At 37.6% G+C, this 14,393-nt stretch overlaps 1 protein-coding gene across 5 annotated transcripts in view; it reads left to right on the forward strand.

Moving 5' to 3' along the window:
• COL19A1 (collagen type XIX alpha 1 chain) overlaps nucleotides 1–14,393 on the forward strand; it is a 357,656-nt gene that overhangs the window by 47,327 nt on the left and 295,936 nt on the right. For all 5 annotated transcript variants that reach the window (XM_084958732.1, XM_003121272.6, XM_084958748.1 and 2 more), the window contains exons 5-6: nucleotides 8,965–9,088; nucleotides 10,442–10,717. In XM_084958732.1, the coding sequence (XP_084814858.1) occupies nucleotides 8,965–9,088; nucleotides 10,442–10,717 (400 nt within the window). The remainder of the gene's footprint in view (nucleotides 1–8,964; nucleotides 9,089–10,441; nucleotides 10,718–14,393) is intronic.

Below are 14,393 nucleotides of genomic sequence, written 5' to 3' on the forward strand. Positions count from 1 at the left end.
TTGTAACATTATTTTTAAAATAAAAACTTTTTCTTCAAAAATTACAGTCTTGGCAAGCAAAATATTTTTGGCCTTGAAAGCAGAATATCAATTTCTGAAAGGGAAACAGTAACTATATGTATTTTCATCCATTATGCACTTAGGCCAAGAAAAAATTTTTCTTTTAACATAACTAAATTTACTTCAACATATAATTTTAAGGCTACATTTATTATCAACATTATTAATATTAATAATCTTATTTTGTTTTATTATTTTATCACAAAAGAATCATTTAATGACATATGAAGTATTTTCAGTTTTTGAATTATATTTTAAATTATTAAAAATAATTCTATTTAGTTTTACTCATGAAGTATTAAAGAATCCTATCACAATTAAGTATGTCTTTATCTGTTTTATTTGCTGGATCACTCACTCCACTCATTTAGCAAGTAGTTATACAGTGCCCTGTTGGCACTGCTCCTAGGCTTTATGAGTGGTACAAAGATAGATTAAACATTGTCCTTTCCTTCAAAGAGCTCGCAGTCTCATGGTGAAATGTGATAGGTACCTACATGACTGTAATCCTAAGTGGAAAGTGAGGAGAAAGTTGTTTTCATTATTTTTTGCTTTGTAACAAACCACTGTAAAACCTAGTGGCTTAATAAAACAATTTATTATTTCTCATGATTTTGCAAGTTAGAAAAAGGAACAGGATTTATCTATATGGTTCTGCTTCATGAGATGTTCAGTCAGGTCACTCGGCTGCATACAGCTCACAGTAGGCTGAACTGAAAGATCCAAGGAGATATTACTGATGATGTTAGCAGGCAAAGTAAGAAGCCCAGAAAATGTACCCATCCATATAAACGAGAACACAGGATAAATGGTCAAAATCGAAATTTCAGCACTCTGGAAGTTAACCAAGGGCTTGCAACAATTAAATGAATGTTTATTCAAGAAAAACATACTGACTCTTGATAAGAATAGCTAGCTTTATGACACTTTAAACTAGTTCAGTTTATATCCCTCTCTCCCCAACATGATGGTAGCCTTGAAAACCAATAGCTCTGTAATCACAAGTGCAACTATTGAAGAGGGCGAATGCATTTGGAGGTCAATAAAAGCCTTATTTCCAGAGAATTGTCATTATTTTACCTGACTGGTGGTTCCTTGGAGACCCCTACTCATAGGGCTCGTTGTTATTTGACCTGACTCTGTTCATTCAGTAAGAACAGCCCTTTTCCCCTGGCATTTAAAAAAAATAATCAATAGTAATTGTTTAACATTACAGCTGCCCAAGACAGCAATTACAATTGAAGCAAATGATGTGTTCCCACTGTTGTGTAGTGGGTTAATGATCCAGCTTGTCTCTGTGGAGGCACCGGTTTAACTGTGTTGCAAGCAGCGGGCTGATGATCCACACTGGCATTGCTGCAGCTATGTGTAGACTGCAGCTGTGGATCGGGCTCAGTCCTTGGCCCAGGAACTTCCATATACCATGACTGTGGCCAAAAATGAAAAACAAAACAAAACAAACAAATTATTGGAGCAAATGAGAAGATGACCAGAAACATTTAAAAGGAAAAGTTGGGGGAGGAGATATCCATAAAAAGCACTGAAAAGCACCAACATATTTGTGGGAATCTGCACCTGTGCATACAAGGAAACTCAGGAAACATTCAAAAACCCTATGCTTATAGTTCTGGCCAATTTTGAAACTTGGTGCAAGCAAAAAGAGAAGGCTGAGGAAAGTTGTAGACTGCCTGCCTGGGCATTGAAGACATTTTTCAACATGCACATACAGTACCTCAGCAGATGCCTGGATGCTTATAGGTCAAAGGCACTTAAGTGTTCAATCATTAGCTGACCACTAAACTAATTGGGGAGAGAGTCCAGTGGTCACACACAACAAAGAATGTACACTTTACAAAATCAGTTCAGGAAAGTGACTATGCAGGAAAACAGCAGCAACTGCAATGATGACAAAAATAATAAATAGCTATATAACAGCGAACCACTGGTGCATGGAGAATAATCTGATTCCCAGAGTCGCCACCTTACATTATTTATAATTTCTACTTTTCAATCAAAAAAATTACAAAATATGTGAAGAAACAAAATATGGCCCACACAGAGAGAAAAGAATAGTTAATAGAAACTTCCTGAGGAAGTGTAGATAGTGGACTTACTTGGTAAAGACTTTAAATCAGCTGTCAGGTTCTAGTAAGGATGGTCTTTCTGGCTTGCAGATAGCTGCCTTTTTCTGTATCTTCACATGGCAGAGAGAAAACAAGAGCGAGCTCTATTTTCTTCTTAAAAGGGAACTAATCCCATCATGAGGACCCTATCTTCATGATCTTACATGAACCTAATTACTTCCTAAAGGTCCCATCTCTAAATACCATCACAGTGGAGGTTAGGGCTTCACCATTTGGATTTAGGGGACAATTCAGTTAATAGCACTAAAAACAAAATTGACTTTAAGGAAAAGCTGTGAGAAGCAATCAAGTATGATGAGATATGATCTCATATTTGTTAGAATGGCTCTTCTCAAAAAGAACACAAGTAAGTATTGATGATGGTGTGGAGAGAATGTCAATTGGTGCAGGCACTGTGGAAAACAGTGTAGAGGTTTCTCAAAAAACTAAAACTAGAACTATATATCACCCAGCAATTCCATTCTTGGGTGTATATCTGAAAAAAACAAAAAACTAATTCTAAAAGATACATACACCTCAATATTTATAGAAGCATTATTTATAAAATATCTATAGCAGCATTATTTACAATAGCCAAGATATGGAAGTAACCTAAGGGTCTATCAACAGATGAATAGGCAAAGAAGTTGTGGTATATATTTGCAAATGAATATTACTCAGCCATAATAAAAAATGAAAATTTTCCATTTGCAAAAACATGGATGGATTTGGATGGTATTATGCTGAGTAAAAGAAGTCAGATGAAGAAAAAGGAATACTGTAGGATATCACTTATATGTGGAATCTAGAAATTATAACAAACTAGTGAATATAACAAAAAGAAACAGACTTGCAGATATAGAGAACAAACCAGTGGTTGCCAGTAGGGAGAGGGAAGAGAGTAGGGGCAAGATAGGCATAGGAGGTTAAGAGGTAAAAACTACTATGTTACAAGGATATATTGTCCAATGCAAGGAATATAGCCAATATTCTGTAATAACTGTAAATGGAGTATAACTTTTAAAAATTGCAATCACTATATTGTACACCTGTAACATAATATCATACATCAACTATATATACTTCAACTAATAAAAAATTTTAAAAAGTGTGTCAATCCATTGAGATAATATAGTACCATCACAAATATGTATCCCCAAACAAAGCCATTAAATTCAGGAACAAACAACTGACAGAATGGAAGGAAAAAATAGACAATTCAACAGTAGCTAGAGACCTCAATACCCCCTTTTCAAAATTGGCAGTACATTATACAGAAGATCAGTAAGGAAATAGAAGACTCCAGCAAATCTACAAGCCAATTAGATCTAACACACTGTAGAACATTCCACCAAACCACAGCAGAATACACATTCTTCTTAAGTGCACATGGAACATTCTCCAGAGTGGGCCATTTGTTAAGCTGTAAAGCAAGTCTCAGTAAATTTAGAAGGACTGAAAACTTCCTGCTGTTACAGAATTTAAAAAACAGTCCCACTCCTAATACTAGGTTTTCCATTCTTAACCTTTAATTTTGGCCAGGCACTTTATTTCCCCACTCTCTTCCAATTTATATGACTTTATATTTTCTGTGGATTTTTGTCCTCTCTTAAATTATTATTTTATTTATCTTTTTAGGGCTACACCTGTGACATAGGGAGGTTCCCAGGCTAAGGGTCAAATTGGAGCTGTAGCTGCTGGCCCACGCCACAGCCACAGCAACGCTAGATCCGAGCCATGTCTGTGACCTATACCACAGCTCAAGGCAATGCTGGATCCTTAACCCATTGAGCAAGGCCGGCAATTGAACCCGAGTCCTTATGGATACTAGTCAGATTTGTTTCCACTGAGCCATGTTGGGAACTCCCTAAATGGTTTTAAGAAACAATTAGGCCAGCAATCTTTCTTTTTCCATCTTTATATGCCTCTGTGGGTATTCAGCAAACATTTGTATAGATCCAAGTTTGCCATCTAGCAGTCCCTGATTCGTTTGGTTTTGTACAATGTTAGTCTGGGCAGTGTTTATGAAAAATCTGAATTAGTTGCCAAAATTATAGCTTTAAACTTTTCAGATAAAAATCTGGGTATCTGGCTTCTCTAGAAAAATGGGATGAGCTGGCAACACTGAACTTCATCCCTATATGGTAAGAGTTTTGCTAGAGTTAATATAGCAGCTGCCCCTAGATGAGCTGGGCTCTATATTTCCCTCAGTCTACGTACATGTGTGTCCTCTAACTGAGGAGGAGTATCAGTGCTATTATTAATTCGCTTGATCTATTTGTTTTTCCTATAGTAGTCTTAAGAGAAAAATGAAAATGTCTTGTATGTACATTTCTATCCAAGATAGAAAAACTAAGGCTAGACCTAGAGGGGACTATGTGTTATTTTATTGTTTGTTTTTGTTTTAGATTTTTTAATATCTGAATTCAGCTCATTAATCGATTCATTTGATAATATTTACTGATTGCCTACTTTGTGCAGGCACTATTTTTATACTAGTGAATAAGATAGACAAAGAACCTGAGGACGCTTACATTCCAGTTTCCTGGCTGGGCTCTATAGCGATGTAGCTGTGACTCTTGGGTTTATATCTTATGAGGAAAGGATGTCTTCATTGTGAAAATCTTCAGAAGGATTGAGGGGAATGAGGATTGAGAAAAGGCCAGTACATTAGGTGACTGGGAATGCTTTTATTTTAATTTATTTGGAGGGAATTCTTGACTGATTTTAACTGTTTTACTCATAGGACTTTAAGGACAGATGAGAAAAGACATCTGCATTGTGGTTATTGAAGCCAATAACAGAAACAGACATTTCCAAAGTCACCCTTTCAGGCTCTTAAACATGGTGCCATGTCTCCCTGTTCTCTTTGCTCTGAGTGAGGGTTTTAAGACAGGTGGCCATGCTGCAAGAGCTGACCCTATAGAATGCCCCATTTTATTCTTTGCTGTCTCTGGGTCTCTTCATCAACGCTGAGAGCCTACCAGCAACCGCCCTAGAATCTGCATTGAAACAGAAGGAATTCAGGGAGCTGAAGCTAGAGGCTGTTGGGAAGGTCACAGTGGCCCACTTACACGCGTTAGTCACTGTGTGGCTAAGGTGACCAGTACTGTTAATTAGTTATCAACCTGTGCCTAACTGAAACACCAGCACATTGCAACACATAGGAAACTTTCAAGACCGGAAAGAATTCTACATCGCAAGTCACAGGACCGGGACCTGGTCTGTGGCCCAATTCACTGGGCCACTAGCTGTCTTCGTAACATTGTCCCTGGGTGAATATTGAGGGCCAGGACCCAGAAGCCTCTGGATTTGAGCAGCACTGTCTGGGGGGAGACCCTCACTCTGCAGAACGGTGTAGAGGACCGGGGCTGCTGTGTTGCTTTGCTGGTGAGCTGATAGGAGAGGAAGAGCTCAGGGACGAGTGGCTCAGGGCAGAGTCCTCTCCCGGGTGGACTCCAGTGTCTGGCTCTCAGAGAGCACACTTTGGCCCAGAAGTGTGGAGGAAGGAGATCTGACTCAGGGTTTGACAGCAGGATGACCTGAAGATGCCATAGTCCCTTTGCCTTTGAACAGGTTGCCGAGCCTCTGTTGCAGCCCTCGTGGTCCATTTCCAAACCGGTACTCAGACCATCTGGCAGCTCTGGGAGGAGCCCTTCTGCGCCTGCGCACTGCACTTGGCGCCGCCTGTGTCAGCGCCCCTTCTCGCTTATACATGATGTCTGGAACTGCCTCTTTGGAAATGCTGGCTTGTCGTCCTTCCTTCTGACTGGTCCTCCGGCAGCCCCTGTCATTGCCAGATCATTCTATGACCCCGAAAAGTTTATTGTGGTTTATGGTGCCTGCTGGTGGGTCACTTCAGCCCTCTGTCAAGTCAGTTGTAACCACCTTGGCTGGTATCAGTTTTGACTCGACTTCTTTAATAAGAGTTATCTAATGGACACTTCCATCGACAAGTTTTGGTCTAAAGTCTGTGTCATATGACGCAGAACCCATGTGATCCCCGTGCTCCAGGTGTCTACAGAGGTTTCTAGTCTGGGACTTGGCTTTGCACAGGAGCACCGCAAGAGACCTGTGTTGTGAGCCCGAGGTCGGCCCGCCTTTGGGACGAGAATAGGATGCCTGACGGGTTGACGAGCTTAAACAGAAAAGACTGCCTTTTTAGGGAGAGTGAAAGGTAACAGTACTTTAATGTTCCATGTGCTCAAAAAACGACCGACCTTTTCTGTGCTTGGGGATGGAGGGACTTTCTAAAGTTTAAAAGGAGTTATATTTTTCTTATTTCATTATTTTCCAACATCCTAATTAAAAGAAAAAAAAAATCCAAACAAAAATTGAAGCTTCCACAGTGGGGATATTGCCAGAATTTCAAAGGAGATATTTTCTGATCTGTCGGAGACCCAGGAACAAATCCCAAAGTTATTTATTATGAGTGGAAATCCTATTTGAAAATAAGTGCGTCTGGTTCTTGGATTAACTTCTTGACTGAAAAAGCTGGTCTGTCTTTGCAGTTGACATCCTGTACTCCAGGTCCTCCATTGGCTGGGGGCTTCCAGAGCCCTGTTTCAGTGGAGCTGCTGCCTGAGTTCAGATTTGGTGGGAACTACGGCGCTTGCACTGATTGGGGGGTGCTGCATCACGTGATGACCTTCGTGGAAAGAGAGTACAGGGAGCATCCTTGGGGAGAGGAAGGGACTGCTTTCACAATGCACGGAGGCTCAGGACTGAGTGGATGGCGACAATGCAGGCGTTCAGAGGATTCGTTTAATAAGTTTGGCGGATATATGGTAGATATATATGGATCTCTCTATATATAGAGAAAGATAATGCTATATATATGGATTATGCTATAGCAAGGATGGAGGAAGTTTTGTCTGTTTTATAGCAGGGGAGATGGTGAAGATAGGCATATATCTGAAAAGCAAGAAAAAGGGGTCATTGGAAAGGGCGAGACTGGGGATTTCAATGGAGTTTTAACCCTCTAAAGTGAAAAAAATGACTGCAGCATGAGAGATGAAGCAAAAGGGGAAGAGATAATGGATTCTCAAAAGACAGGAGGCAGTGGGATAATCTGCAATGAAGAGGAAGTTAGAATCTCTGAACTGCGTGTTGGGGTGCTCCTGGTATGTGGGCTGGTTTACCTTCCTGGGTACCTGTGAGGCTCATGCCGGGGAGGAACAAACTTCTGCAGAAGCTGGAGAGGGTGTGTATGTATGTATGTGTGTGTGTGTAATGAAATTAGGCAGACCTAATTTTACTGAGTTTCACTTTATTGCACTTCACAGATATTGTTTGTTTGTTTGTCTTTTGTCTTTACACTGAGCGAGGCCAGGGATCAAACCCGCAATCTCATTGTTCCTAGTCAGATTCTTTTCCGCTGTGCCAGGATGGGAACTCCTGTTTGTTTTTCACAAATTAAAACTTTGTGGCAACCCTGTGTTTGAGATGATGGTTAACATTTTTTTAGCACTAAAGTATTTTTAAAATTAAGATATGTATATTTTTAGATATAATGGTACTGCACACTGAATGGAGTATCCTAATGTGTAAACACAACTTTTACACATAATGGGAAACCAAAAAATTCGTGTGACTAGCTTTATCGTGATATTCATTTTATTCCAGTAGTCTAGAACCAAACCTGCAATATCCCTGAGGTATGTGCATGCACACATGCGTTTGACCAAGTAAGAACTATAGGCCAGCATAGTTGTTTTTCATTTTTTTCCCCTGATTTCCCTACCACATATGACTTTGTCTCTAACACAAAGTGTAAAGCCAAGGTTTCAGAATTCCCCATGAGTTTGGTTGTCATTTTCAATGAACCTTGGTGTGGTATTCCCAGTTAGTAGTTACCATCTCAGTGTATGATGTTTTATTTATATAAACAAATTCTGGCTATGTTAGTCCTTAAGAGAATTCTTACTTACTACTTCTCATGATTTTTTAAAAGAAAAGCAAGATTCCTGCCTTGCATATTTTTAATATACAAGGCACATAAATTTTAAAGTCAGCTTAGAAGAATGTAATTCTCTTTGTTTTCCAATGAAAGCCCAATTACAATTTATATTCATTGTGAATTTTTGTCCCTGAGTTTCTTCATGGATCCAGTGGGACCAGTATTTTGAAACAAGATTGAAGCAGAAGCATCTTTAGACTGTCTTTAGGTTTTCCTCTACTACCTAGAAGGGATTTGTTTATTTTATTTTCTGTAAGAATGAAAAATAAGCTGAACATCTTTCTATATATGGTTTTAGTCTTAAATTGATACCTACTAGAAAATCAGAAGTAGGAATTAATTTTGCAAGGGTTTAATACAATAAAACTTCTTCGGAAAATATACATTTAATTGTTAGCAGTGTTCTTTGAAGTGCTCTGTACTTCTCTCTACTGACAAAATTAAGGGGTACTATTTATTTCCTTTATAAATGTCTACTCTTTGCCAGTCTGAAGTGAATTCTGAGATTCAGATGGAACATCTTGTTGAGTGAACGAATATCATCACGTATAGCCTAGTTACTAACTTATACAGACCTCAAGCTTTAACAACACCCTACCAGGAAATTTTTTAAGAGAAAGAACAAGGATACAAATTCCATAGGTAATGTAGGCATGGCTGCCTCCATATATACAGTAGGTAGATTATTATAAAGATGCATAATAAATTATAAATTCATTGAGAAAATACGACAGATATTGTTTTGCAAAGAACTTCATACAGAGATTTTCTGTCCTTACCCCCTTTAGTTTTCTGTAATGGTTCCTTGTTTTCTTCCCACAGTAAGGTATTTCCCAAAGGCCTTCCTGAGCATTTCGCGATGGTGGCCATGTTTCGGGTACGAAGAAGCACCAAAAAGGAACGGTGGTTTCTGTGGCAGGTTTTAAACCAGCAGAATATGCCACAGGTAAGGAACCAGAGAGCTGTGCTGGTGAGTGAGTGATCTTTGGTGTGATTAGGCCAGGTGAATCTTGGAACTGTGAGCATAAGTTTGGGAGCAGACCTCATATGTGAATATGCTGTCAGAGAAATCATCCACAGGGAAATGTAAGTATTCTCAGAATTAGGAGGGTCTTGCTGAGGTCTGCAGTGAGAGCCTGGTGGGTGAGACAAGATTAGTTTAAGGGTTTTTTTGTTTTGTTTTGTTTTGCTTTGCTTTTTTACTATTAGATTCCTGTTTTTGTCTGGAAGACACTCAAACTGCTGTTCATTTACAATTACTTTGTTGACACCAAGTCCACTTCAGTAACGACGACTTCATCTATCATTTCTGATATTATAAATTATTTTAAAGCTGTTCATTATTTTATCTGAAAATCCTTAATGGATTAAGAGATGAGATACAAATATGATTCCAGAAAGAGAAAATAACCAAGCACTTGCTAGACACTAGTTAGTGACAAAGATAGGAGATTGACAAAACATGATTCCTCTTCTCAAGGAGCACAAGGTCTGGTAATGCCACGTAGTAGAACAGCATACAAAACATGATCACAGGGTGACAAGTGTGGTGGCAGGGGACAGCTTAGAGTTGGGTGGGGACTGGGAGCATAGAAGGGACAGCTCCTGAGACCAGACACGAGAAGAGATGGGATCTAGGAATACTTGTAGGAGAGATGGCATTGGGGCAAAAAGAAGGGGATGTGGGTACTCTAGAGAGGGGAGATGAACATCACAGTTACTTATGGGCACCATCTGTCTATGTTTATTTCCATACATATCATTGAAATGTTTTTCGTTTCACTGGTCTTTTAATCTGTTATTATATAGTCACAATTTTAAGATGGAAATATGAATTGAATGAAAATAATATGTTTTTTATGGAAATGCATTTTCTCTGTACCGTGCAAATCATCAAAGGTGAAAGAAGTTTATCTCAATTTCCATTCTAGGAGAAATGACAATTTCTTATTCTTTTTAAATTGGTAACATTTAATTCTTGAATCCATCATATAGAATTATACACATGCATATATATACTTAGATATACACACACATATATAAATACATATATACTCCTTAATGTACTCTCAAGAAGGGAGCATTTTAAATTCACCAAATATCCCATATTTAAACCATTTTTGTAGCTGAATGTTTGCTGTTCTTTCATGTTAATGAATCCAGTGGACATAGGTGTGATCTAAACCATTTTACTAAGTGCCTCAGTTCTACTAACATACATCTTGAGTTTGTCTTTGAGTGTTTTAATAATCTTTAAAATTTAATTTCAAATATTTAAAGACCATTTGCATCTTTGCAGGTGTCTATAGTAATTGATGGTGGAAAGAAGGTGGTGGAGTTTATGTTCCGAGCTGCCGAGGGAGATGTGTTGAACTTCATTTTTAAAAATCGAGAACTCCGTTCTTTGTTTGATCGTCAGTGGCATAAACTTGGCATTGGCATACAATCCCAGGGCATTTCACTCTATATGGACTGTAACTTAGTTGCAAGCCAGAATACTGATGGAAAAGGTGCTTTGGACTTTCGTGGAAGGACAATTATTATGGCTCGAGCTTCAGATGGCAAGCCTGTGGATGTGAGTTGTGGAAGCAAACTAGTAAAATTTATAAATTAAAACATCTTATTAGAACCTTTTTCCTTTATAATACATTCCCTTCTCAACACTATTTAAATTAATTTCCTCTCAGATGTGTAAAGCATGGCTGTGTATTTCCATCTGTAATTTCATATATATTATTTTCTTTTTTCATCCATTATCTCTAGCTTGTGAATCTAAAAGAACTAGGCCAGGCCTTAAAAAACAAGGTTATGAAAATGAAATTCTACCAAAATTGAAAATATGGTACAAAGAGTAAGGTTGGTCTAAGTTCGTATGTTTTAAATAGAAAGGATTGGGAAAAGATGCACTTTAAGTTAAATGGTTCCATATTATCTAATATTTTCATTCAAGAACAATAGGCTATTTATTCATCCTCAGAATCACAGGTTTTTTGTCTTGCAGACTATTTTTCATAAGCTTATAATTGTTTTTCAGAGTTCTATTGGACTGAAACGCAGCCGCTAAATGTATCTGTAGGTCATTTGGATGAGAACAATTGGCTAGTAAAACTAAGACGAAAATTCCTTTAAAAATTATGTTTGAAGCTCAGGTGATATAGATTTATGATTAATTTCCCTAAAGAAGAAGGCCTATAATCTTAAAAGGGGGGGATATATCCAAGTTTGATGACTTCACATTTTCTTATGGGTAGAATGGTGGGAAAACCCATATAAATAATCTGAATGCAGGTCACCAATGGGAATTACTAATACTGTTAACACAAAGAATTTAACAGTTTGATTTTATTTCAAAAGTACAATTCTGTGCAAATACATATTTGGCCAGCATATTATTTCTAAAGGCCCCTGTGGTAGATACCAGAAATGTATGATAGATGGATAGATAAATAGATATTATAAATGTGCATATATGTAGTCAATAAAATATTTTTAAACTGTCTTCTCTAAGAAAAAAATGACAAATCAGTGAGAATATCATAACTGAAGTTCAGTGATGGTCATCAAAATAGGTCAGTGTAGAAGCCAGTTCTGGAGATTTGACATCACGGCATCATGGAGAGTGAGCTTGTTTGGGGATCACACAGATGTGATTATAAATCCTGGCACATCCAATTAACTCTTATGATCTTCTGCTTTATTAGCTATTGATTTATCTGAGTCTTGGAATCCTCAATTATAAAATAATTTTGGTAGACTCACTAGTTATAATTGTATAGAGTGTGTGCTATAGTGCATCTCATGTGGTCAGTTCTCTGTATATTCTTTTATTTTATTTAGGGCCAGACATGCCACTCAGCCCTGACATAGAGAGTGGAAAACATGCTGCTCCTCTCTCAAAGATCTTAAAGGCTAAGTCTATGTCAGTAAAAGTGGATTAAATCTATGTCAGTAAATGGTGGCTGCCAATAGTATTAACAGTATTCATTAAAGACCTTTCAGAAAGGTTTCTCCAAAGTGAAGGGAGAAAGTGGAACCCAGAAGCTGAACATCAGAAATGCAAGTTTCAGCACTGGGTGGAGCGTAGGTAGATAGGAAGTGATCTGCATGGAATTCTAGCAACTGTAGTCAGGGTAGCAGTGGTCCACAATGAAGCACTGGAGTTGGGGACTGGAATCTGATCTTCCATAGCACTAGTGAGGGTAAAGTGGGAAACTGGGAGGACCAAAGAACATTAGGATTTGGGTTAGGATATAAATTCATAACCTTTGGAAAAGAGATGGCAATGAGAGAGGAACAAGTTATTGCAAGAGTGGGGGCCTGACTCAGAGGCTCCCCTCTGAAGATTGAGTATTGTGTTCTGTGTCTTATTAAGTTCTTCCTCAAGGAAAGAACCTTAGGCTGAAGAATATCATGTGTGGCCTGATCAAAAGACACAGTTATAGCCTTTTGTGAAAATTACAGTCTTCAAATGGTTTCATAGTTCAATGTGGAATCTTAGTTCATTTGAGAATAATATTAAAAGCCGTATCACAATGATGGAGCTTTTTAAGGAGATAGTCACTGTTTAAGTTAAACAAATAAAATATATATATTTAAAAGATTCTTGGTCCTACTAAAACTTTAAGTGAGCTAACTTTTTAAAATCATCTCCATATAAGCTCTGTGATTTATAAGATCTGTTGTAATGTGAAACTATTTTTATTTATTAAGAATGTAAGTTATTGGAGTTCCCGTCATGGCACAGTGGTTAACGAATCTGACTAGGAACCATGAGGTTGCGGATTCAATCCCTGGCCTTGATCAGTGGGTTAAGGATCCGGTGTTGCCATGAGCTGTGGTGTAGGTTGCAGACGCAGCTCGGATCCGCGTTGCTGTGGCTCTGGCGTAGGCCAGTGGCTATGGCTCAGATTAGACCTCTAGCTTGGGAATCTCCATATGCCGTGGGAGCGGCCCAAGAAATGGCAAAAAGACAAAAAAAAAAAAAAAAAAAAAAAAGAGAATGTAAGTTATTGAAAAAAAACTTCTAATTATTGGGTTTTATTTTACATATACTACCCTAAGTGACAGGAGTCAGTGCATTCTTCTCCTGAAGCCCTGTGTCAGTGAAGAATTCTAAAATAACTAATGAATTTTAAAAGCATAATTTAACTAGGCTGGTTGTAGCTTCATATTAGGTTCTAATCACCCGAAAATTCATCATCTATCTTCAGTTAACTAAAATAATTTATGTGAAAGTTCTAGCACAGTGGATGATATAATAGAATTTCAGTATTTATTGGATATTTATATAACAGTGATAATGATAAATAGTTTTAGTTCAGAAGAAAATTATTTGGAGTCTCTCCATTCTTCATTCTACATAATGGGCATGTTAACTGCCTGATGTTTCATTAAACTATGTAAGACAGTGTATTTAAACTTTATAAATAAAAATTTACTTCCCATAATCTTTTGCAAAAAGTTATAGAAAAGAAACAACTAAATTTCATTTCATTTCACAATTTTGCATTGGCTTCAAATCTTAGGCCACTCTTGAATCCAAAAGATGTCTGGAGTTTTTAATGCTTTCTATGAGCTGAACTGATTTTGTTCATCTCAGCGTAGACTAATATTTACAGCTTCCCCTGCTCCTTCTTGCTTTTTTGGTGTTGGAGTAGAGATTCGGAGCTAACCACTAGTATCTGCTTTCTGTTGTCATAGGATTGTTATATTATTATAGTTGGGTTTTACTATTACTTTCTGGCCTCAAAGTAATACATAATCTAGCTCTATTACATTACGAGACAGAGAAAGAGGTAGAGAGAGGCAGAGAGAGACGAAGGCAGGCAGCAGGAGGAGGGGGGAGGGGAGGAAAAAGGTTGTTCCTGACCTATAAGTCAGATCATCATATGATTAATTATTAATTATATTTTTAAATTTACAAACCATAAACTCATTTAAAATAACCTCTTTGCCATCTTCCCTATTGAAATTTCGACAATGGTCTATACTATTTCCTTTCTCTTATGTGGTAGTTTGGTGTTGCCTTTATTTATTTATTTATGATTTTTATTTTTTTCCATTAAAGTTGATTTACAGTGTGATCTTCCCTTTAAGGGCATGATTGTACTTTCCTTAAGCTACCTTTTATTTTATGTCCAAATGCCAAAAAAAATATGAATTTGCTGAGCAAATAGAGGAATAAATTATTTTTGTAAAAAGATGGAGAGTCTTTTTCAGGAGTATGCGAATATAGTATAAAACTCATAGGT

Source organism: Sus scrofa, chromosome 1 (assembly GCF_054392235.1).
Source record: "Sus scrofa isolate SSC_HxYL_T2T_F1_AM1 chromosome 1, Sscrofa_HxYL_maternal_Yorkshire_Landrace_v2.0, whole genome shotgun sequence".
Lineage (NCBI taxonomy): Eukaryota > Metazoa > Chordata > Mammalia > Artiodactyla > Suidae > Sus > Sus scrofa.